At 42.7% G+C, this 21,556-nt stretch overlaps 1 protein-coding gene and 1 long non-coding RNA gene across 3 annotated transcripts in view; both read left to right on the top strand.

The window, feature by feature from the left end:
* Positions 1 to 11,730, top strand: part of LOC106728362 — a 58,392-nt gene extending 46,662 nt beyond the window's left edge. Inside the window, exons 2-3 of the long non-coding RNA XR_001364659.1 lie at positions 8,286 to 8,348; positions 11,716 to 11,730. This is a non-coding gene — a long non-coding RNA (uncharacterized LOC106728362). The remainder of the gene's footprint in view (positions 1 to 8,285; positions 8,349 to 11,715) is intronic.
* A 121-nt stretch (positions 11,731 to 11,851) lies between these two features.
* Positions 11,852 to 21,556, top strand: part of FBXW11 (F-box and WD repeat domain containing 11) — a 39,179-nt gene continuing 29,474 nt past the window's right edge. The window contains exons 1-3 of one of the 2 annotated variants that reach the window (XM_014550360.1): positions 11,852 to 11,941; positions 13,217 to 13,279; positions 16,620 to 16,845. In XM_014550360.1, the coding sequence (XP_014405846.1) occupies positions 13,229 to 13,279; positions 16,620 to 16,845 (277 nt within the window). In that variant the 5' untranslated portion in view covers positions 11,852 to 11,941; positions 13,217 to 13,228. The remainder of the gene's footprint in view (positions 11,942 to 13,216; positions 13,280 to 16,619; positions 16,846 to 21,556) is intronic. The other variant, XM_014550361.1, reaches the window with a different exon arrangement.

Below are 21,556 nucleotides of genomic sequence, written 5' to 3'. Positions count from 1 at the left end.
ATCCGCCCTGCTCTGTGCATGACAGGGGGCGGTGCCCCAACTCCCCAATCGGCCCTGCTCTGAGCCCGACCAGGGGCTGCACCTAGGGATTGGGCCTGCCCTCTGCCACCCAGGAGCAGGCCTAAGCCAGCAGGTCATTATCTCCCGAGGGGTCCCAGACTGCGAGAGGGCACAGGCCGGGCTGAGGGACCCCCTCTCCCCCCCGAGTGCACAAATTTTTGTGCACCGGGCCTCTAGTATATATATAAAAGGCTAATATGCTCTGACCATCTGACTGGTCGCTATGACGTGCACTGACCACCACGGGCAGACACTCAACTCAGGAGCTGCAGTGACATGCACTGGCCATTTACAAAGAAATGGGACTGCAGACCTGGCGCTGACAAAGTAACACTTGGCTTCCCCCAAGTGGGACACGGGCCCCACCACCACGCCGGAGCGACACCCACCAAATTGCAGCCAAGGCTGCCAAGACCCCATGGCACAAAATGCGGCCCACTGCCCAGTCCAGCCTGGAAACGGTGGCTGTGGGCGCTGGGTAATGACGTCACATAGCAATGCCCGGCTTCCTCTCCCTAGCGACTAGCCTCCTTGGGGCTTCTTCAGCCCAGGAACCTGACTTGCTTTTTAGCCAGGTGCAAACATTTTACACTTTAACCAAATGTCTGTGAAACGTTTTCACATGCCTCATCTCATTTGATCCTCACAGAAGTGAGTAGGTAGATTAGAGACTCAGTAGAATCCTATTTTCTTTTCATTAGCTGGAAAATGGAGATTTAGAAAGTTTAGAAACTTGACTGAAAAGAAGTAAAAAATGGTGGGACTTGAAAATGACTTCAGGTTTTCTCACTGCACAGAATATAGTCAAACACTGCTGCAGTTAAATATTTTAGCTTTTGTTCTCCCTGCGTGATCTATAATAATAATCTGCTTCGTGTTGATATTTACTGCTGTGTTGCTGACAACTACCTGAAAGAGAAGTTGGGGTGCTTCACTGGGCTGGGAAAAGTTTAGCTAAATTAGAAAGCAGGTCTAATTAGCAAGTTTATCTAAATATATATAAAGCTCTCGCTGGCGCCAATCACATGCATGTTTCGATTGGTCATTGTTGATTGTGAATTTGGTTGACACTTCTATTATAGAAAAAGGGCGATAGTGATATTAAAATATGTCTTCTAATTAATTTTCTTTCAACGTGCACAAATTCGTGCACCAGGCCTTTAGTTTAAAAATAACATTGAATGCTTGCTGGAACATATTTAATTCAGTTTGGAGTAACTCTTTTTGATCAGATTCAGTAAAAGCAGAATGCCCTGATGCACTAAGGCATACATTGTATACAATAAGATCACTTCTCTCATACAGAACTAGCATGATAGCATCTATGTACTGTCCTTAGGAAAATTAAGGAAATAGTTACCGAAGTCCTCTTAATTATTTTGCTGCTACATGATTTTTATAATGGATTTAAATGTAATAATTTTTATTTTTATTACATTGTAGAAAGAAAACAACTGTTTTTCTCCCCTATAATAGTATTCGTGTGGAGGGAGGAGAAGAGATTTCTGATGAAGTTTAGTGGTAGCCAGAGCTATTGTATTAAAAAATCAGGTGTACATAGATGCATTCATGGCTCTCTTCCTTCTTGAGTTGCAAGATTAGTATTAGAGCTAGGGGCTGCTTATTTGTCTAAGCTCGTCCCTTCTTTTTCCAAATGAATGCTTTGGCTTTCTAATGATCTCATTTATCTCCGCAATATGTTGGTAAGGTTTAGTTGTAAGGGGAAAGAATTTTAGGCTAGATTAGGGGCCTTGGTGCAATTAATAAGAACAAAACAAAGGTGTTCGCTTTGCCTCTGCCTGTCGTTATTCTATGTACTTATCTTTGGCGGTTATGGCAAGTTGTAATTGGCAAACTGGATTTAGACTTTTCTGCTTCGCCTGATCTTAAATATATAATAATCTCTACCTGACTTCTAATTATATTTGAGATCTCCTCTGTATCCTAATGCTCTGTCAGTTTTTTATAAAAAATGGAAAATCAGATGGTTTGGTCTACTTGATTAGTCAAATATAAAAAGGTGTTAAGATTTTTTAAAAAAAAAATATTTTATTGATTTTTTACAGAGAGGAAGGGAGAGAGATAGAGAGTCAGAAACATCGATAAGAGAGAAACATCGATTAGCTGCCTCCTGCACACCTCCCACTGGGGACGTGCCCGCAACCAAGGCACATGCCCTTGACCGGAATCGAACCCGGGACCCTTCAGTCCGCAGGCTGACGCTCTATCCACTGAGCCAAACCGGTTATGGCAAGATTTTGTCTTTCCTTAATATACTGTGTGGTATTTTATTAAGTACATAAAAGCACACATTATCCTTTTTTATACATTTTGCCTTTTAGTGATTTTAAATCACTTTTTAGGCTCTTTATTCAATGGTTTGACTTGAATAAGGTTCTCCTTGCAATGATGACTGCTTTCCTTTTAATTTGAATTTTCCTGTATATTTCTGCTCGTTCCTTTTAGCCTTTTGGTGTAATTTGTCTCATGCTTATCTTTGTGGGCAGGGGAATGCCCAGATTCAATTTCATTTTATTTAAAAATGTTGGTTGCCGCCTATTAAATTGATTTCGTAGGCTATAGCCAGCAGTTGGAAAACACCTAGTTGTGTTTTTCTATATGGAAAGTACAGTGAGTTCTGAGTCAAACCAACCTAGATCTTGAATGTCATGTCTCTCATTTACTAACTGTGTGACTCTTAACCAGTTACTTACTTCTCTGATCCTGTTTCTTCTGTAAATTTGGAATACTTACTTATATATATTGTCTGAAGATTAAAAGACAATGTATTAAACAAGCCTAGTACAGATACTCAATGAAGTTAGCGAGTAGCACTTTTCATTGTGTATCTGCCATCCTTAATGTCTTAAATCCCAACATTTAAAAACACGTGGGAGAACGGCAGAATGCCTCCATGGCTTCCAGATCCTTTGTAGGTTTCTTTCTGCTTCCTCTCAGGAGTAAAGAAGCTTTTTGTATGAAAAATTTTACATTTATATGCATTTCTCATCATGAAACTCAAAATACAGAGTTTGTAGCATTTTAAAAGTAGGAAATTTATTCCTCTTATATAGCTCTTCAAGGACATAATTTTCTAAATGAGATGTAGTCTGTGTTAGTTGGTGGCACCTACTGGCAGAAATAGATCACTGCTTAGAGCTGTTCTGCCTACACGCACACTAACCCACATAGCAGCCGGGGAAGGATGATGGGGAATAGGAAAGATATATCTGGTATTTACCAAACGTGGGCGTTTCCTTTGTCTCCCAGAGTATTTATTTGTCTGGTTAAGTGGGAGGAGGAAGGAATTCTACCATGCTGTTGCCCTAGTCCAGTGTTTGCCAATATGTGCCTATCTGTTAATTAAGAGATATTATAAGAAGAGGGTGTCCATATCCAACACACTTAAGAAAGCTAGGCTCAGCTAACTTAACCTGACTTTAATTATGAGATGTGACAGATCCTTTGCTGTCTTAGGGAAGTATATTACAAATGGGGTGGGGATGGGGCTTGGTCAGGGGCGGCAAGAGCACTCACCCAGCACACAGCATTTGTCAAACTTAATGAGACCCTGGGACCCTTTTTCCTCGGAACATTTCTGTGTCACCTGGAATTCCTTTGGAAACGATCCTCTGATCAGTGTAGCTTGAGAGCAGCATTTCCCATGGGCATGTCCTCCTGAAGGCTCGGCAAGAGAAGGAGCAGGCATTAGTTCTCGTGGCATTTGGTAGTTAAGTATCATGCGTGGGCTCGAGCCTGTCGTTATGGTACCAGTGCAGATTCCTTACTTAGGATGGTGCCACTACATGGACCACATCATCTGGCCGTTGTAGTGATTTCAAAGTAGATATTATAGTGCATAGATTTCCTGGGGAACTTAAACGGAGCGGCAGACATGCCTCGGCTCTGTCCACTCAGGTCTGCTGTTTGGTCACAGACATGCTTTGCTGTCTCATCGCATTTGGAATACCTTTGAGAATCTAGTGAAAGCTCTGGGTTGTCTTTCTGGAGGCATGTTTGTTCGTGACTTGATGATATTTATAGCCCTCACCCACACCCCAAGCCCACGGATCTCTAGTAAGAACTCCTGAATTAAATTTCCCCAAATATGAATATAATGGTAAGCAGGACTTTAGCCCAGAATTTAGATATCTGTGTACTCCATGCATTGCTTGGCCATGGTGAGATCAGACTGTATTTGAAGAAATTGCGGACTGTCACAGGCCGGAGAAGCCTGGAGAGGAAGAACGGCCAGTCCTGAGATGGTGGTGATTTAGTGTATCTTCCCAAGGAGGCAAGTTAAGGAGCTGATACCCTGAGAGCAGTGGCTCTCAAGGGAAGGGGGCGAGGTCCCCCCCACCCCTCCCCCGACATTTGCCAACTGGAGACATTTTTGGTTGTCACCATTAGGGCGGGGGCAGGGTGGGTAGCTTCTTGTAGGTACAAGCCAGGGATGCTGCTAAACATCCTATAGTGCATATGAGAGCCCCCACACAACGGAGAATGATCTGGGGCCAGTGTCAGTGGTACTGAGGTTGATCTGCCTTGGAGCCTAGCTGCTTCCTCCTGGACTGTGCCTCTCATCAGCAGTAGTGTCCGAATACGGAGGTCTGCATGTTTATTGACACCTGATGCTTCTTGGTAGAGATGGAGGAGGAAGGAGATGATGATGAGCGGGGTAGGAAGTGCAGGCGCCAGGTTGGTTTTTCAGAGAACTTTCCTTTCCCAGAAGTGCTGGATGCTTAAAGAGGACGTCAGCGCTCAGACCGGCTTAGCTCGTGGCTCCATGTGAGAATGTGGATGTAGGAAACCACCTGCTTTTTTTGCGTGGAAAGCTTATTGTTTTCTCTTACCTCACTCCTGACCTGTGACCTTTTGTCAGTTATACCTGTCAGGAGTAAATGCCAAAGTGATTTTTAAAAGTGTGGCTTCTCTAAGGGACTTTTTTATTTTTGCCACTTCTCCTTATTCCTACAACCTCATATCGCAATTTGGGAAAGATGATGGGGATAGAAAAGGTATATATTTTATTTACCAAAAGCGGGCTTTTCTTTTGTTTTCCAGAAGTATTTGTCCTGTGACGTGGGAGGAGGGAGGAATTCTGCCCTGCTATTGCCCCAGTCCAGTGTTGGCCAATATATGCTGAGCTGTTATTAAGAGAGATTATTATAAAAGGAGGGCCATAGCCAACAACTGAGGAAAGCTGGGTTCAACTGACTTGAGCTGATTTTTAAAAGATGAGGCTTTTCCTAGTGAAGTGTATTGGGGGGCATGGGAGAGGGGCAAGCACATAAGTACCTGGCATGTCTTAAATGTAATTAGACCCTTTTTTCTCTGAGCATCTCTTGTGTCACGTGGAGTTCTCTGGAGATGATGCTCTGACCAGTGTCGCTTGAGAGCAGCATTTCCCTGTGGCATCTTCTCCTGAAGGCTCTGTGAGAGAAGTTGAGAAGATCTCTATGATGAAGGAACTCTTCCAGCCCCACGGGCTTTATTAAATACAATTTGATTGCATTATATATCTTTAGCCCTGGCTGGTTTGGTTCAGTGGTTAGAGTGTTGGCCTCCGGAACGAAGGGTCTTAGGCTCGATTACCGGTCAAGGACGCATACCTTGGTTGCAGGTTCCCCAGCCCTGGTCAGGGCACATGCAGGAGGCAACCAATTGATGTCTCTCACATGAATGTTCCTCTCTCTCTTCCCCCTCCCCCCTCTCTAGAAATCAATGGAAAAAATATCCTTGGGTGAGGATTTTTTTAAAAATTGTATATATTTATCCACTTTTATCAAGTCTTACGAAAATAGTTGCAGTTTTTATCAGAGGGGTTGTTACCTTCTCCACTATATAAATACAAACCATTAATCTGTTTTGGAATGAATGAGAGGAAGAACTAAATTTTCTCACGGCAAAAACAGTTGTTTCTTGTGTTTTCTCATGGCAAAAACAGTTGTTTCTATAGGGTCTTCTGACTTTTTTTGTTTTCTCCCTGAGGAAATTATTAAGGTGGCTTAGGTCAGAATTACTCTGGCTTATTCAGGCTCCTATTTCAGAAGTTTTTAGTTGAAAACATTATACATGTATACGTATATCTTGTACATTTCTTGGGGTGCCTGGCAACATGGGGGCGGGACCTTCTCACACTTCTTCCACTTCACATGCTCAACTCTTCATGTCTAGCCATTCTTTCTTCAGGCCACTCTCTTAGAACCCAGGACATTGTGACATTGCAAGGATGGCATTGTAACTACCAGTCAGACTGAGGAGCTGATGTACTGAGTCACTGTCCCTCTTTATTCATTTCCATAATGAAACCTGCCAGCTTCGTTAATCTCTGGATCCTTCAAGCCAGCAGTAAAAGGAAAATTACATGGAGAGAGAAATACTACGTCGGTTACCCTATTCTCCACCTCCTTCTCATTCAGGATCACTTCTTGCTGCCACCACTCTAGACCCGTTTTGGACACTTGGACACACTGCCTTTCTCACTAGCTCATGGTTGGTTTCACATATGGAGCCCTGCCCTCCTGGCCCCTTCCCCACTGCAGACCTTGGTGCTTTGGGCTTATACTAGTAAGTACTTATTGAGGAAGTAGTGGGTTTTCTCTATTGACAGCCGTCTGGAGGGAGCCATTCTGTCAAAGTGTGAGGTTAGAAAAGCATTAGGTACCACTTGGGGGAAAGTAGCATCTTCAGAGCAGGGCATGACCAGATTTAATACCTGTTCAACATACCAGCTCTGTGCTGGGTAGCCTCAGCCCCCACAACAACTCTGTGGTGTTTATTGAGGAAGTAGTGGGTTTTCTCTATTGACAGCCGTCTGGAGGGAGCCATTCTGTCAAAGTGTGAGGTTAGAAAAGCATTAGGTACCACTTGGGGGAAAGTAGCATCTTCAGAGCAGGGCATGACCAGATTTAATACCTGTTCAACATACCAGCTCTGTGCTGGGTAGCCTCAGCCCCCACAACAACTCTGTGGTGTTTGTCCATGGCTGACACACCTTGCTCAGGATCCCCCTTCCCTCCTCTCTCTCTCCTTGCTCAGGATCCCCCTTCTCTCTCTCTCTCTCTCTCTCTCTCTCTCTCTCTCTCTCACACGGAGTGAGTGAGCAGATCTACCTTCTCTCTGGTTTTCAAAGCCTTTGGCCTTCGCTTGATCTCGAACTCCATTCCTGCTCAGAACCAGCTGTGTGACCTGCAGAGCAGAGCACCAGTTTTCAGTGCTGACCCTGCATTGGGCATGTTTGGAAATACTGTATGGGTCCAAACATTTTACAACTTGAACATAAAGGGAAAATCTTAGGCTTCTCCCCTAAAGGCAGTAGTAAATAGGATCTTGTAAATATTGATAACTTAGATGTATAGGATCCTTTGGAATAATACTATGGTACAGATATTGTAGTTTAAATGTTATACTCCAATCTTCTAATTTATAGGTTGCACCTATAAATGAGTTGTTACTCCTTTCTGAGCACAACTCTCCCATTTCCCCGTCTCATTAAGTTTCCATTTAGCTATTAGATAGGAGCTTCAAAAGGGAAAATCCAATCATGTATAATCTCCAGTTAATGGGCATCTATTGAGCGACTAGGTCACCAGAAAGAATAATTACACAGTGCCTCTTTGTGCGGTAAACACAAAACCAAAAGCTAATGCATTCCTAAGGCAAGCCAGATTGTTACTGGCTCGCTGCATCCTCCCTTCAGGGAAAAGGTTGGGGCCCCCACCATGCTTGCTGGGGGAGATTGCAAAGCCATTCCAGAAAAACAAGGCCATCAGGGGAGGAAAGAGGAAGGCTGGGGGCTGGGGGAGCACCTCCAGGGCTTTGTCAGTTCTAATTGCTCATGTTGGGGTGGGTTAGTGAGGAGCAGACATTCTAGTAAATGTTTTGTGCAGCCATCAGGAACTTAGTGGGTCTCTGGGGCTTCAAGCCACCAGTAAGAGAGTAACAGTGATGACGGAGGTGGAGCTTCGGCCCGCTGCCATAAGTCAGCCTGTTCTCAGTCGGCCCACCTTCATCTAAGTAAGACTTTATGCTTACTTTTCTGCATTGATTTATGAAAGATGAGCACAGCCCCCTTGGCCCCAAATAGTACATTAGCCACAAGCCACACTAGCTCCTGGGTTTGTTGGTACACTCTAGTTTGGGTTTTCAAAATTATATTTTGGTGTAGTTATTTAGGATTTGCAAAACTTGGCATAATTCAAATATCTGTTTTTCCCCCTTAGAACACTTCAGTTATGGAGGATCAAAATGAAGATGAGTCCCCCAAGAAAAATACCCTTTGGCAGGTAGGAATGACGGCGCACAGATCAGAGAGCAGTTGACTCACTCTAGACAAGATGCCCCTCAGCTCATGCCCTCATGAAAACAAGAGCCAAGCAGTTCTGTGTTTTTTGCATGTAATTTTACTAGTTTCAGAGCTCACCCTGATTTATCTTCTGATCCTTAGGGAAGTGTCATTATGAATAGTAAAGATTTTGGAATTTTCACAAAGATTCTGAAGTGACTGTGGCCTAAAATGTTCTGTGTCCACTAAGTCAGAGATGGACAGTGGTGGTGTTTTGTCAGAGATGGACAGTGGTGGTGTTTTGTCAGAGATGGACAGTGGTGGTGTTTTGTCACCAGCATGGCACCTACCACACACCAATGTATGTGCACTGAGGCCTGTTTCTCCCTGGTCCCATCCTTCTTCGTCATTTCCTATTGGGTTGCCCTTTCCTTCTAAACTCAGTTTCCTTCTCTCCTGGCTCTATCTCAGTTTGCCATTTTTCCTCCCAGCCCCATAGTCTTTTGTGGTGAGGTAAAGGGGACGGGGCATGTAAAGTTTCATGATTTGAGGATTCCTCAGTCATTATGGTACAAATCATTTTTCCCTTCATGAGGGCACAAAGGCACAACAAATCTAAATCTGAAGAGTAATGTTTACAAAATTCTCTAGGTTCATTTGATCTGAAACAAAAGGGTAGATTAGTTAGGAAGAGTGAAGTATCCCCAACACATTTAAGATGAAACGAAACAAATAAAACAAGGCCAGGAAGCTCTTCTGGGCCCCGCAGGGGGTTCGGAGTCTTGCCGCCGGTTTGGGGAACTGTGTGCAGACTGCCTTCTGTTTCCTCCTTCACATCTGTATCTGCAATAGGATTATCTTCACTTATTATTGATTTTGCAATTCAGTGTTAATACTGGCTTTCAGTTGTTCGTTTACCTGTCTTTTAGTCAACTAGTTAATGGTATACCATTGCTAGGGAGGGTAGATGGTTGGGAGCCTTTCTATAAATGAAATAATAACCCGTTTGCTTATCAAATGAGATAACGGTTATGAAAGTATTTTGTAAAGTATAAAGCAGTACATAAATGCATTTCATTACCATCCTTATATTTAACCTGTTGGGAAAGCAATTATTTGGCAAGTTATTATGAAAAAGTATAGTAAAGGAGGGGAAGGACAACATATATAGTTTTCTTTCTCAAGATTAGGCACTTTTAACATATTCATAAATATTCTTAACTTTTCCCTGGTGTGTTCACGTAAATTATTGTGATTATGCTATATAAAATTCTGCATCTCATCTTTTGTTCCTTAATATTATTTATAAAAGTGTTCTCTTGTTATTAAAATCTTATTTTGTAAACTAATTTTAATGGCTACCTTATAGCACTTGATGTAGATGTATTATAATTTAATTTGCTTAAACCTGTTGCCTGTATTGGGCAGTTCTAATTTTTCTGGATTATAAACATTATGGTGAACATCCTTATGCTTAAAAGTATCAAAGATGCTCCTTCTATCAGTCAATATTGACCACAGAGAAGAATTTTCACTTCATTTGATCGTTTTTGAGTGTTGATTTTTGTTCTGAATGTCTTACTAAAAGCAACATCAAAAACTTCTGTTCAAGGCTGCCCTCTGGTGGTGCCCAGTGTCAGGGAGCTGTCCCTCACCCAGTTTGCAGGGGGAAAACATTCCTGGGAGATAAATGCCTTCTGACTTCATACCTCTGAATGTGGACATAAGAACTTCCTTCTTACAGGAAAGGTTTCTAAGATTTTATCAAGGAAGGCCAGAGACTCCTTTGGAAATTTACAAAAGATGTCTTTCTGGAATGGGTTCAGTCGACTTTCTTTTAGGGCACAAACTGTAACAAAAGCTCTTGCTTCTTTCTATGAAAGACTTCCGAGAGAAGCTCCTACTGGCATGATGGGTGTTTGTAATGCAGCTCTGCAGTTTTCAAGGTTCTCATATGTTACTCCTTCTGGTATTGCACATGAAGGCGGCCATCAGAGGAGTGATGGGCAGATAGCTTGGCCAATGTTTGACAGAAGCGTTGAGGTTACTTTGTTTTTAAACAGGGAAGTTACTGAGCCTCAGATCAGTAGCAGTTGTGGCTTCAGTCTAGGGATTTAGATGTTTTTATGCTATTGTCCAGGTGCATTGCATTTAATTTCAATTTTTAAAAAACATACTCGTTTTTCACCGTAGCCGGTTTGGCTCAGTGGATAGAGCGTTGGCCTGTGGACTGAAGGGTCCTGGGTTCAATTCCGGTTAAGGGTTCATGCCCGGGCTCCATCCCTAGTAGGGGGCATGCAGGAGACAGCCATCATTGATGTTTCGATCTCTTTCTCCCTCTCCCTTCCTCTCTGAAATCAATAAAAATATATGTTAAAAAATACTGGTTTTATACTAGGACTGTGTAGATTTGATGAGAAATGCAGTTAGTATAGGAGTATGGGATATCCATAAACCTACTATATAAGGGAAAGAACCTTCTGAGTAGGTGAACAAAAGAAGGGAGTGAAAGTCTAAAGTTTTGCCAGCAGTTTGTAGGCCTGGCAACAATATGGAGATCCAAACTGTTTGGTAGAACAAAGCTTTTTAACCTTGTATGCACATAGGCATAACCCATGGACACAGACAGTAGGGTAGTGCAGGCCGGGGTGGGGGGCGGGGCGGGCTGGAGGGGGGAAATGGGGACATATGTAATACTTTGAGCAATAAAAATTAAGACAAAATAAATAAAATGAAGCTTTTTAGAAGCCATTGTTTCATGTTTCTCCGTTTGATAGACAAGCGGTTTTCAGAGTGTGGTCCTCAGCGCCAGCATCACTGGGAGCTTGTTGGCAATGCAGATGTTGGGCTCCACTCCAGACCTAGGAGTCAGAACGTCTCTGGTGGGGCTGCCAGTCTGCGTGCTAAGAAGCCCTTTGTTATTCTGATGAACGCCCAGTGCCGGAACCTTTGGCACAGACCAATCAAGCATTAACTTTTCAGCTTTGAGGAAGTAAAACTATTAATAGTCAATCAGTTGCCACTTTGCCAAGTGGAGCAGTTTTCCTAAAATGGTCATCTCTAACATTAGTTATCTGATAACAGCATGGTTTGGGAATAAGCATTAGAGAATGATGATTTAAGACACCATTAAGCTTTAGCAGTAGCTGTAACTTTGGCATTTACCTTTGAGACTCATTAGAGGATACGGGCTCTGAATACAGTTTTAATTATTTTCTGAATGAATTAATAAAGGATTGAGTGGCTTTAGGGTAAAACTGGCATTTTAAGATTAAATACACAGAGTGAAAAATGTTTCTAATGAAATACCAATTAGATTTCTTTTCCTTGTCAAACTAATTATGTTTGTGTGTGTATTTCTAAAATAGATAAGTAATGGAACATCATCTGTGATCGTCTCCAGAAAGAGGCCATCAGAAGGAAACTATCAAAAAGAAAAAGACTTGTGTATTAAATATTTTGACCAGTGGTCGGAATCGGATCAAGTGGAATTTGTGGAGCACCTGATTTCCCGAATGTGTCATTACCAGCATGGACATATTAACTCCTACCTGAAGCCCATGTTGCAGCGGGACTTCATTACCGCTTTACCAGGTAACTCTGCCTGTCTTCCCAGTGGAGGGACGCCAGCCCAGGGGCCTGGGCAGCTCTGCCGAGGCGTCTGTGGGACGAGAGGATGAAAGAGGACAGTGCGAGGCAGCACTGCTGGGGCCCACTGTGTTTTCCTCTGTGGCGTTTGAAGACCAGTGCAGATCTAGCGTCTCTAGGAAATGAAGGCAGTGTCTGTGATGAGTGGTGTGGATCATGGGCAACAGTATGTTTCCTTGAACTTGTTTAATGATTAATGCTGTGATATTTATTTTGATGTAGTCTAGATATAATCTGCATTTTGTCTTTATAACTAATTTTTTCTTAAAGGAACAATTTGTCCTATACTCTTTTGTGGGGCGCGGTTACGGTGTTTTGGCCAGGTTCAAGCCTCGGACTAATGAAAGGACGGGGTCCTCTCATTGCCACGTGCAAGTCCCAGCTGGAGGGCAGGTTTAAATGTTATACCCCAATCTTCTAATTTATAGGTTGCACCTATAAATGAGTTGTTACTCCTTTCTGAGCACAACTCTCCCATTTCCCCGTCTCATTAAGTTTCCATTTAGCTATTAGATAGGAGCTTCAAAAGGGAAAATCCAATCATGTATAATCTCCAGTTAATGGGCATCTATTGAGCGACTAGGTCACCAGAAAGAATAATTACACAGTGCCTCTTTGTGCGGTAAACACAAAACCAAAAGCTAATGCATTCCTAAGGCAAGCCAGATTGTTACTGGCTCGCTGCATCCTCCCTTCAGGGAAAAGGTTGGGGCCCCCACCATGCTTGCTGGGGGAGATTGCAAAGCCATTCCAGAAAAACAAGGCCATCAGGGGAGGAAAGAGGAAGGCTGGGGGCTGGGGGAGCACCTCCAGGGCTTTGTCAGTTCTAATTGCTCATGTTGGGGTGGGTTAGTGAGGAGCAGACATTCTAGTAAATGTTTTGTGCAGCCATCAGGAACTTAGTGGGTCTCTGGGGCTTCTAGCCACCAGTAAGAGAGTAACAGTGATGACGGAGGTGGAGCTTCGGCCCGCTGCCATAAGCCAGCCTGTTCTCAGTCGGCCCACCTTCATCTAAGTAAGACTTTATGCTTACTTTTCTGCATTGATTTATGAAAGATGAGCACAGCCCCCTTGGCCCCAAATAGTACATTAGCCACAAGCCACACTAGCTCCTGGGTTTGTTGGTACACTCTAGTTTGGGTTTTCAAAATTATATTTTGGTGTAGTTATTTAGGATTTGCAAAACTTGGCATAATTCAAATATCTGTTTTTCCCCCTTAGAACACTTCAGTTATGGAGGATCAAAATGAAGATGAGTCCCCCAAGAAAAATACCCTTTGGCAGGTAGGAATGACGGCGCACAGATCAGAGAGCAGTTGACTCACTCTAGACAAGATGCCCCTCAGCTCATGCCCTCATGAAAACAAGAGCCAAGCAGTTCTGTGTTTTTTGCATGTAATTTTACTAGTTTCAGAGCTCACCCTGATTTATCTTCTGATCCTTAGGGAAGTGTCATTATGAATAGTAAAGATTTTGGAATTTTCACAAAGATTCTGAAGTGACTGTGGCCTAAAATGTTCTGTGTCCACTAAGTCAGAGATGGACAGTGGTGGTGTTTTGTCAGAGATGGACAGTGGTGGTGTTCTGTCACCAGCATGGCACCTACCACACACCAATGTATGTGCACTGAGGCCTGTTTCTCCCTGGTCCCATCCTTCTTCGTCATTTCCTATTGGGTTGCCCTTTCCTTCTAAACTCAGTTTCCTTCTCTCCTGGCTCTATCTCAGTTTGCCATTTTTCCTCCCAGTCCCATAGTCTTTTGTGGTGAGGTAAAGGGGACGGGGCATGTAAAGTTTCATGATTGGAGGATTCCTCAGTCATTATGGTACAAATCATTTTTCCCTTCATGAGGGCACAAAGGCACAACAAATCTAAATCTGAAGAGTAATGTTTACAAAATTCTCTAGGTTCATTTGATCTGAAACAAAAGGGTAGATTAGTTAGGAAGAGTGAAGTATCCCCAACACATTTAAGATGAAACGAAACAAATAAAACAAGGCCAGGAAGCTCTTCTGGGCCCCGCAGGGGGTTCGGAGTCTTGCCGCCGGTTTGGGGAACTGTGTGCAGACTGCCTTCTGTTTCCTCCTTCACATCTGTATCTGCAATAGGATTATCTTCACTTATTATTGATTTTGCAATTCAGTGTTAATACTGGCTTTCAGTTGTTCGTTTACCTGTCTTTTAGTCAACTAGTTAATGGTATACCATTGCTAGGGAGGGTAGATGGTTGGGAGCCTTTCTATAAATGAAATAATAACCCGTTTGCTTATCAAATGAGATAACGGTTATGAAAGTATTTTGTAAAGTATAAAGCAGTACATAAATGCATTTCATTACCATCCTTATATTTAACCTGTTGGGAAAGCAATTATTTGGCAAGTTATTATGAAAAAGTATAGTAAAGGAGGGGAAGGACAACATATATAGTTTTCTTTCTCAAGATTAGGCACTTTTAACATATTCATAAATATTCTTAACTTTTCCCTGGTGTGTTCACGTAAATTATTGTGATTATGCTATATAAAATTCTGCATCTCATCTTTTGTTCCTTAATATTATTTATAAAAGTGTTCTCTTGTTATTAAAATCTTATTTTGTAAACTAATTTTAATGGCTACCTTATAGCACTTGATGTAGATGTATTATAATTTAATTTGCTTAAACCTGTTGCCTGTATTGGGCAGTTCTAATTTTTCTGGATTATAAACATTATGGTGAACATCCTTATGCTTAAAAGTATCAAAGATGCTCCTTCTATCAGTCAATATTGACCACAGAGAAGAATTTTCACTTCATTTGATCGTTTTTGAGTGTTGATTTTTGTTCTGAATGTCTTACTAAAAGCAACATCAAAAACTTCTGTTCAAGGCTGCCCTCTGGTGGTGCCCAGTGTCAGTGAGCTGTCCGTCACCCAGTTTGCAGGGGGAAAACATTCCTGGGAGATAAATGCCTTCTGACTTCATACCTCTGAATGTGGACATAAGAACTTCCTTCTTACAGGAAAGGTTTCTAAGATTTTATCAAGGAAGGCCAGAGACTCCTTTGGAAATTTACAAAAGATGTCTTTCTGGAATGGGTTCAGTCGACTTTCTTTTAGGGCACAAACTGTAACAAAAGCTCTTGCTTCTTTCTATGAAAGACTTCCGAGAGAAGCTCCTACTGGCATGATGGGTGTTTGTAATGCAGCTCTGCAGTTTTCAAGGTTCTCATATGTTACTCCTTCTGGTATTGCACATGAAGGCGGCCATCAGAGGAGTGATGGGCAGATAGCTTGGCCAATGTTTGACAGAAGCGTTGAGGTTACTTTGTTTTTAAACAGGGAAGTTACTGAGCCTCAGATCAGTAGCAGTTGTGGCTTCAGTCTAGGGATTTAGATGTTTTTATGCTATTGTCCAGGTGCATTGCATTTAATTTCAATTTTTAAAAAACATACTCGTTTTTCACCGTAGCCGGTTTGGCTCAGTGGATAGAGCGTTGGCCTGTGGACTGAAGGGTCCTGGGTTCAATTCCGGTTAAGGGTTCATGCCCGGGCTCCATCCCTAGTAGGGGGCATGCAGGAGACAGCCATCATTGATGTTTCGATCTCTTTCTCCCTCTCCCTTCCTCTCTGAAATCAATAAAAATATATGTTAAAAAATACTGGTTTTATACTAGGACTGTGTAGATTTGATGAGAAATGCAGTTAGTATAGGAGTATGGGATATCCATAAACCTACTATATAAGGGAAAGAACCTTCTGAGTAGGTGAACAAAAGAAGGGAGTGAAAGTCTAAAGTTTTGCCAGCAGTTTGTAGGCCTGGCAACAATATGGAGATCCAAACTGTTTGGTAGAACAAAGCTTTTTAACCTTGTATGCACATAGGCATAACCCATGGACACAGACAGTAGGGTAGTGCAGGCCGGGGTGGGGGGCGGGGCGGGCTGGAGGGGGGAAATGGGGACATATGTAATACTTTGAGCAATAAAAATTAAGACAAAATAAATAAAATGAAGCTTTTTAGAAGCCATTGTTTCATGTTTCTCCGTTTGATAGACAAGCGGTTTTCAGAGTGTGGTCCTCAGCGCCAGCATCACTGGGAGCTTGTTGGCAATGCAGATGTTGGGCTCCACTCCAGACCTAGGAGTCAGAACGTCTCTGGTGGGGCTGCCAGTCTGCGTGCTAAGAAGCCCTTTGTTATTCTGATGAACGCCCAGTGCCGGAACCTTTGGCACAGACCAATCAAGCATTAACTTTTCAGCTTTGAGGAAGTAAAACTATTAATAGTCAATCAGTTGCCACTTTGCCAAGTGGAGCAGTTTTCCTAAAATGGTCATCTCTAACATTAGTTATCTGATAACAGCATGGTTTGGGAATAAGCATTAGAGAATGATGATTTAAGACACCATTAAGCTTTAGCAGTAGCTGTAACTTTGGCATTTACCTTTGAGACTCATTAGAGGATACGGGCTCTGAATACAGTTTTAATTATTTTCTGAATGAATTAATAAAGGATTGAGTGGCTTTAGGGTAAAACTGGCATTTTAAGATTAAATACACAGAGTGAAAAATGTTTCTAATGAAATACCAATTAGATTTCTTTTCCTTGTCAAACTAATTATGTTTGTGTGTGTATTTCTAAAATAGATAAGTAATGGAACATCATCTGTGATCGTCTCCAGAAAGAGGCCATCAGAAGGAAACTATCAAAAAGAAAAAGACTTGTGTATTAAATATTTTGACCAGTGGTCGGAATCGGATCAAGTGGAATTTGTGGAGCACCTGATTTCCCGAATGTGTCATTACCAGCATGGACATATTAACTCCTACCTGAAGCCCATGTTGCAGCGGGACTTCATTACCGCTTTACCAGGTAACTCTGCCTGTCTTCCCAGTGGAGGGACGCCAGCCCAGGGGCCTGGGCAGCTCTGCCGAGGCGTCTGTGGGACGAGAGGATGAAAGAGGACAGTGCGAGGCAGCACTGCTGGGGCCCACTGTGTTTTCCTCTGTGGCGTTTGAAGACCAGTGCAGATCTAGCGTCTCTAGGAAATGAAGGCAGTGTCTGTGATGAGTGGTGTGGATCATGGGCAACAGTATGTTTCCTTGAACTTGTTTAATGATTAATGCTGTGATATTTATTTTGATGTAGTCTAGATATAATCTGCATTTTGTCTTTATAACTAATTTTTTCTTAAAGGAACAATTTGTCCTATACTCTTTTGTGGGGCGCGGTTACGGTGTGGCCGCCAGGTTCAAGCCTCGGACTAATGAAAGGACGGGGTCCTCTCATTGCCACGTGCAAGTCCCAGCTGGAGGGCAGGGCCCCAGCACAATTATTATAGCCAACGGCTGTGGTAGTAAGCTTGAACCTATGGTCCAAACACGTGGCCCCACGTGCCTTGTGCTAGAGTTCAGGTGCATGTAGTTGAGTAGGGTTGGAACTCACGAGAATGCTGTAAACAACTTGATCATGCCCCTGCTTTGCCTCGTGACATCTGCTATAAAATAAAGACATGGCTTGTGGGCGCTGTCATTGTCTCCTCATCAGGGAGGCAGCGTCCCACCGAGACCCAGCTATTATTCTCTTGTCTGTCTTTTCCTTAATCCTTTCACCCCCCCACTCGGGATCACCTTTGGTTGTGCAGCCACACTCTTTGTGTTTGGGAAGTTTAGGATGTTCATTGGCATCTAAAGTGACACTTAGGGCCCTGGCCAGTGTGGCTCAGTTGGTTGGAACATTGTCTAGGACACGGAAAGGTCTTGGATTCCATTCCCGGTCAGGGCGTCAGGGCACGTACTCACATACTCAGGTTGCAGGTTTGATCCCAGACATGAGACAGCTGATCGATGTTTCTCTCTCACATTGGTGTTTCTCTTTCTCTCTCTCTCTCTCTCTCTCCCCCCCCTTCCCTTCCTTTTCCTCTCTCTAAAATCAATAAAAGCATGTCCTCGGGTGAGTATTAAAAATAAATGAATAAAGTAACACTTCGGGAATGTCAAAACATATTGGGAAAACTGATAGCATGTCTCCATTACATTTCTCAAAACTTATTTCTGCATCCTTCCTCAACACCCTGCTTGCTTGTGTGCACGCTCCCCACCCCTGCTCTTCCGGTTAAGTTTACTTTGAATTTTTTAGAAATAGACTTCTTTTTTTTTTTTTTTTTTTAAATAAGAGCTCTTTCAAATCATTTTAATAATATGGCAGTCAAAATATGAAAAAGTCAAACTTGTTCCCTTTAAGGGGGGTGCTGCCATGATTGCTTCACAGAAGCATGATGAAAGGTAATGACACCGATTCCAAAGAGCCAGGGTGGTAAGAAGGCTTCAAGGCTCACAGACTGAAAAGCTTGGTTTCGGAAAGTCTCGGGTCACAGGTGGCAGGAGAGACATGAAATTTAAGGGACCTTCACAGTACGGGCGCGGTTGCTGGGTCATCAGCACCTTGAAATGCTTCTTGATGGTGATTCGGTGTCAAGAATATTTATCATCTGGGGAGAACCGAGCAGGATGGGCCGAGCAGGTCTGTTGTCCCACAGGATCAGGCTCCTTCAGGGTATAGACCCCGTCTCCCTGTTCATTGAGGTGATACTGGAGACACAGGATCTCGCTGAAGCAGGAGGTTCCAATCCCGTCTGCAGCTCAGTCCACTGAGGGCCTCCAGAAACAGACTGCTTTTTAGAATAGTTTTAGGTACAGAGAGTTCGCGTATCTTCACCTTCCTCCATCACCCACGTGCGCGCGCGCGCACGCGCACACACACACACACACAGCCTTCACCACTGTCAGCATCCCACGCCACAGTCATACATTTGTTCCAATACAGGGACCTATACGAGCACATCATTGTCACCCACAGTCCATACTTGACGTTAGGATTTACTCTTGGTGTTTTAATCGGGTGGGTTTTGATAAATGTATACTGACATGTATCTACCATTATAGTATCATACAAAACAGTCTCCCTGCTGTGAAAATCGCTCTCTGCCTATTCATCCCCCTTTGATTTTCTATTTCTCATTCATTCATTCATTCATTCATTTCTATTTCTTTCTCTCCATCTCTTTCTCTTTCATCTTCATCTTTATCTTCACTTTTAAATTTATGTCTGGCTAGGTAAGATAGAAATATTTCATTCCTGAAGAGAATGCTGGCCAGAGCGTTTTCCTCTACCATGGTCATTGTAGTCTGGAAGTTACAACTGCCATGCCAGGGCAAGCCTAGAAATAGCCAGGGTTAACCAGTGCCATTGCCACCACTTCTGCCCTTCAGAGCTTCCGGGTGGCCCCTCAAGGAGCAGCTCCTCACTTAGCCTGACTGTGGTGTGAGTGCATCGGACTCCGTGTTCCAGGCATTGTCCCAGCAAACAGGACCTGGGCTCGCGTCTCAGACCTGCCACCTGGGGCTGCACATTGGCAGGCCAGCTTCTGATTTCTAATCCCTCTTCCAAAGCTTGTACCGTGGGCGTGTTTAAGGGGAAAGGGACTCGGTTGTTTTTATGCTGAAATATAGCACTGTTTGCCCCATTTCATTCATTCGTATTCCTAAAAAGCAAAATACGATCCCTCTCCTTCTAGAGTTGTAGTACTTCTTAGCAGAAAGGACTCTGAGCCATCACTTAGTCCCCTGGCTCACTGTGTAGACCAGGAAGCCAAGGAGCAGAGGAAATGGGTGAAATGCCCGATCTTCCTTACATCTGATCTTGGTCATTGTGGTGAGTGTGCAGGTGATGGTGCAGGGTGGTCCCAAAGTTAGTGCAAAGGCTGAAATAAGTTATAGCTAAGGTTACTTTGGAAAATTCCTTAAATTTGCCTAAAGTATAGAATACAACACAATTCAGTAATATTTGTTGTTAATTATGGGAGAGAAAGAAAAAGGTAAGCCTTTAATTGTATGAGACGGAGGGAATTTGAGTATTACAGGTGTGTTTAGGTACGATGAGTGGGCATGTGACACAGGTCTCTGTATGGGCAGTGCCAGATCTCAGAACCCCCGTCGTCCAAGCCTTCCTACTGACTCAGGCTGCTGCTCTCAGCAAGAAAAGTGAGGGTGATTCTAAAGTTGGTGATTGTGCTTATTCCTCAGAAGTGCTTTCAACTAAACGAAGCTATGCCTCCATTTTTCTTAAGCAAATCTGTTTATTGATTCTTTTTTGTTTGCTTTCTACTGGTTGGGTCTTATTTTATTTTCCCCTATAATTTACTTCTCAAACATGTTTACAGAATATCCACGAGGTGGCACTGTTGTTCTCCTGACTTGTAGAGTCTAGTTCAGAGGCAGCTCCTTGAGGAGTGTATAGTCTTGGAGAAGAGACAGAACAGATGAACATGTGTTATGTGTATAGCTATGGTTAGTATAATTGCACACGATCTAGTTTTCATTACAGCAAATTTTAAGGTATTGTCCATTTTCTGTTAAAGTGGAATTTTGTGGTATTGAATATTACATGAAATGAATGGACCATTGGCTGGGACATAGAAATATTTTTGTTAAAATACTATTTGTTTTTGTTTTAACAGGATTTGATCTGAACATATATACATATGTCAGTATATATCATACGTAGGACTCTAATAGCTGGGGACAAGCTGGCCCAGTAGATTGTGTTAGTTAGTGTCTGGTAGACTTGAATTAAACCTGGCATTAGTTCCTTAACACAGACCCAAACTTAAGAGCATTGTGGGAGAAACAGGTCCACATATATGTTCATACTCGGATTTAATAATGTGTGCAGCAACTTATTATTCTACTTTGGTGTTTAACTTTTATGTAGATGATTTTGAGTTTGAATTTTTACTCTGCTGACATTGACAGTCACCTTAAGACTTCTTTTGATTGTCAGAATTCTGTAAAAATTGTCTATCATTTTAACTTTTTGATGCTTATGTGAATAACATACCTGTTAGTATAGAGAAAATGGAAAAATGTTTGTGGTTTCTGGCTCCTTTTGGTTCAGTGGAAAAAGTGATAATTATGATATGCTTTTCTAAAAATCATGGTAAATGTTTAGTCTGCAATGTCAATTTCTGCAGGCTAAGTTTGTGGTTTGTAAGAACTGTTGTTAAAGGGGAATTTTATACCGTTTGAAGTAGAGGCAGATTGTACTTAAAGGATGATAAGCATTGGTGATCCCTTTGGTGAGGTGTCTAAGCAATTAAGACTTTTGAAACATTTCACTTCTTGGCTGTGGTTTGTTCATTTGTTTTATCCCCAAGGAAGGATGATAAATCAGTGTGGACAGAGACTAGATCTAAGGTCTCTGGGGATGTGGAAGAACCAGAGTGAAGCTAAGGCTTTGGGCTGGATGCAGGGCTGGAGAACCAGCCCGACCCAGTGAAACAGCTGTGGTCATTGGCTTGAGAGAGCCTCTTAATAGGCGTGTGAGCCCACTTGTCAGAACCTCAGTTTCCTTATCTGTGTGGGAATAATGCTCCTGTATAATAGAAGCCTAATACGCTAAGTGTCCGACGTTCATTCGGCAGTTCAACCAGTTGCTATGACGCGCCCTGACCACCAGGGGGCAGATGCTCCTACCGGTAGGTTAGCTTGCTGCTGGGGTCCAACGATTGGGACTGGGCGAGATG

This window comes from Myotis brandtii, unplaced genomic scaffold, assembly GCF_000412655.1.
Source record: "Myotis brandtii unplaced genomic scaffold, ASM41265v1 scaffold6, whole genome shotgun sequence".
NCBI classification, from domain to species: Eukaryota; Metazoa; Chordata; class Mammalia; order Chiroptera; family Vespertilionidae; genus Myotis; species Myotis brandtii.
Note: the sequence above shows the minus strand (reverse complement) of the source record. Positions and strands in the feature narration are given on the sequence as shown.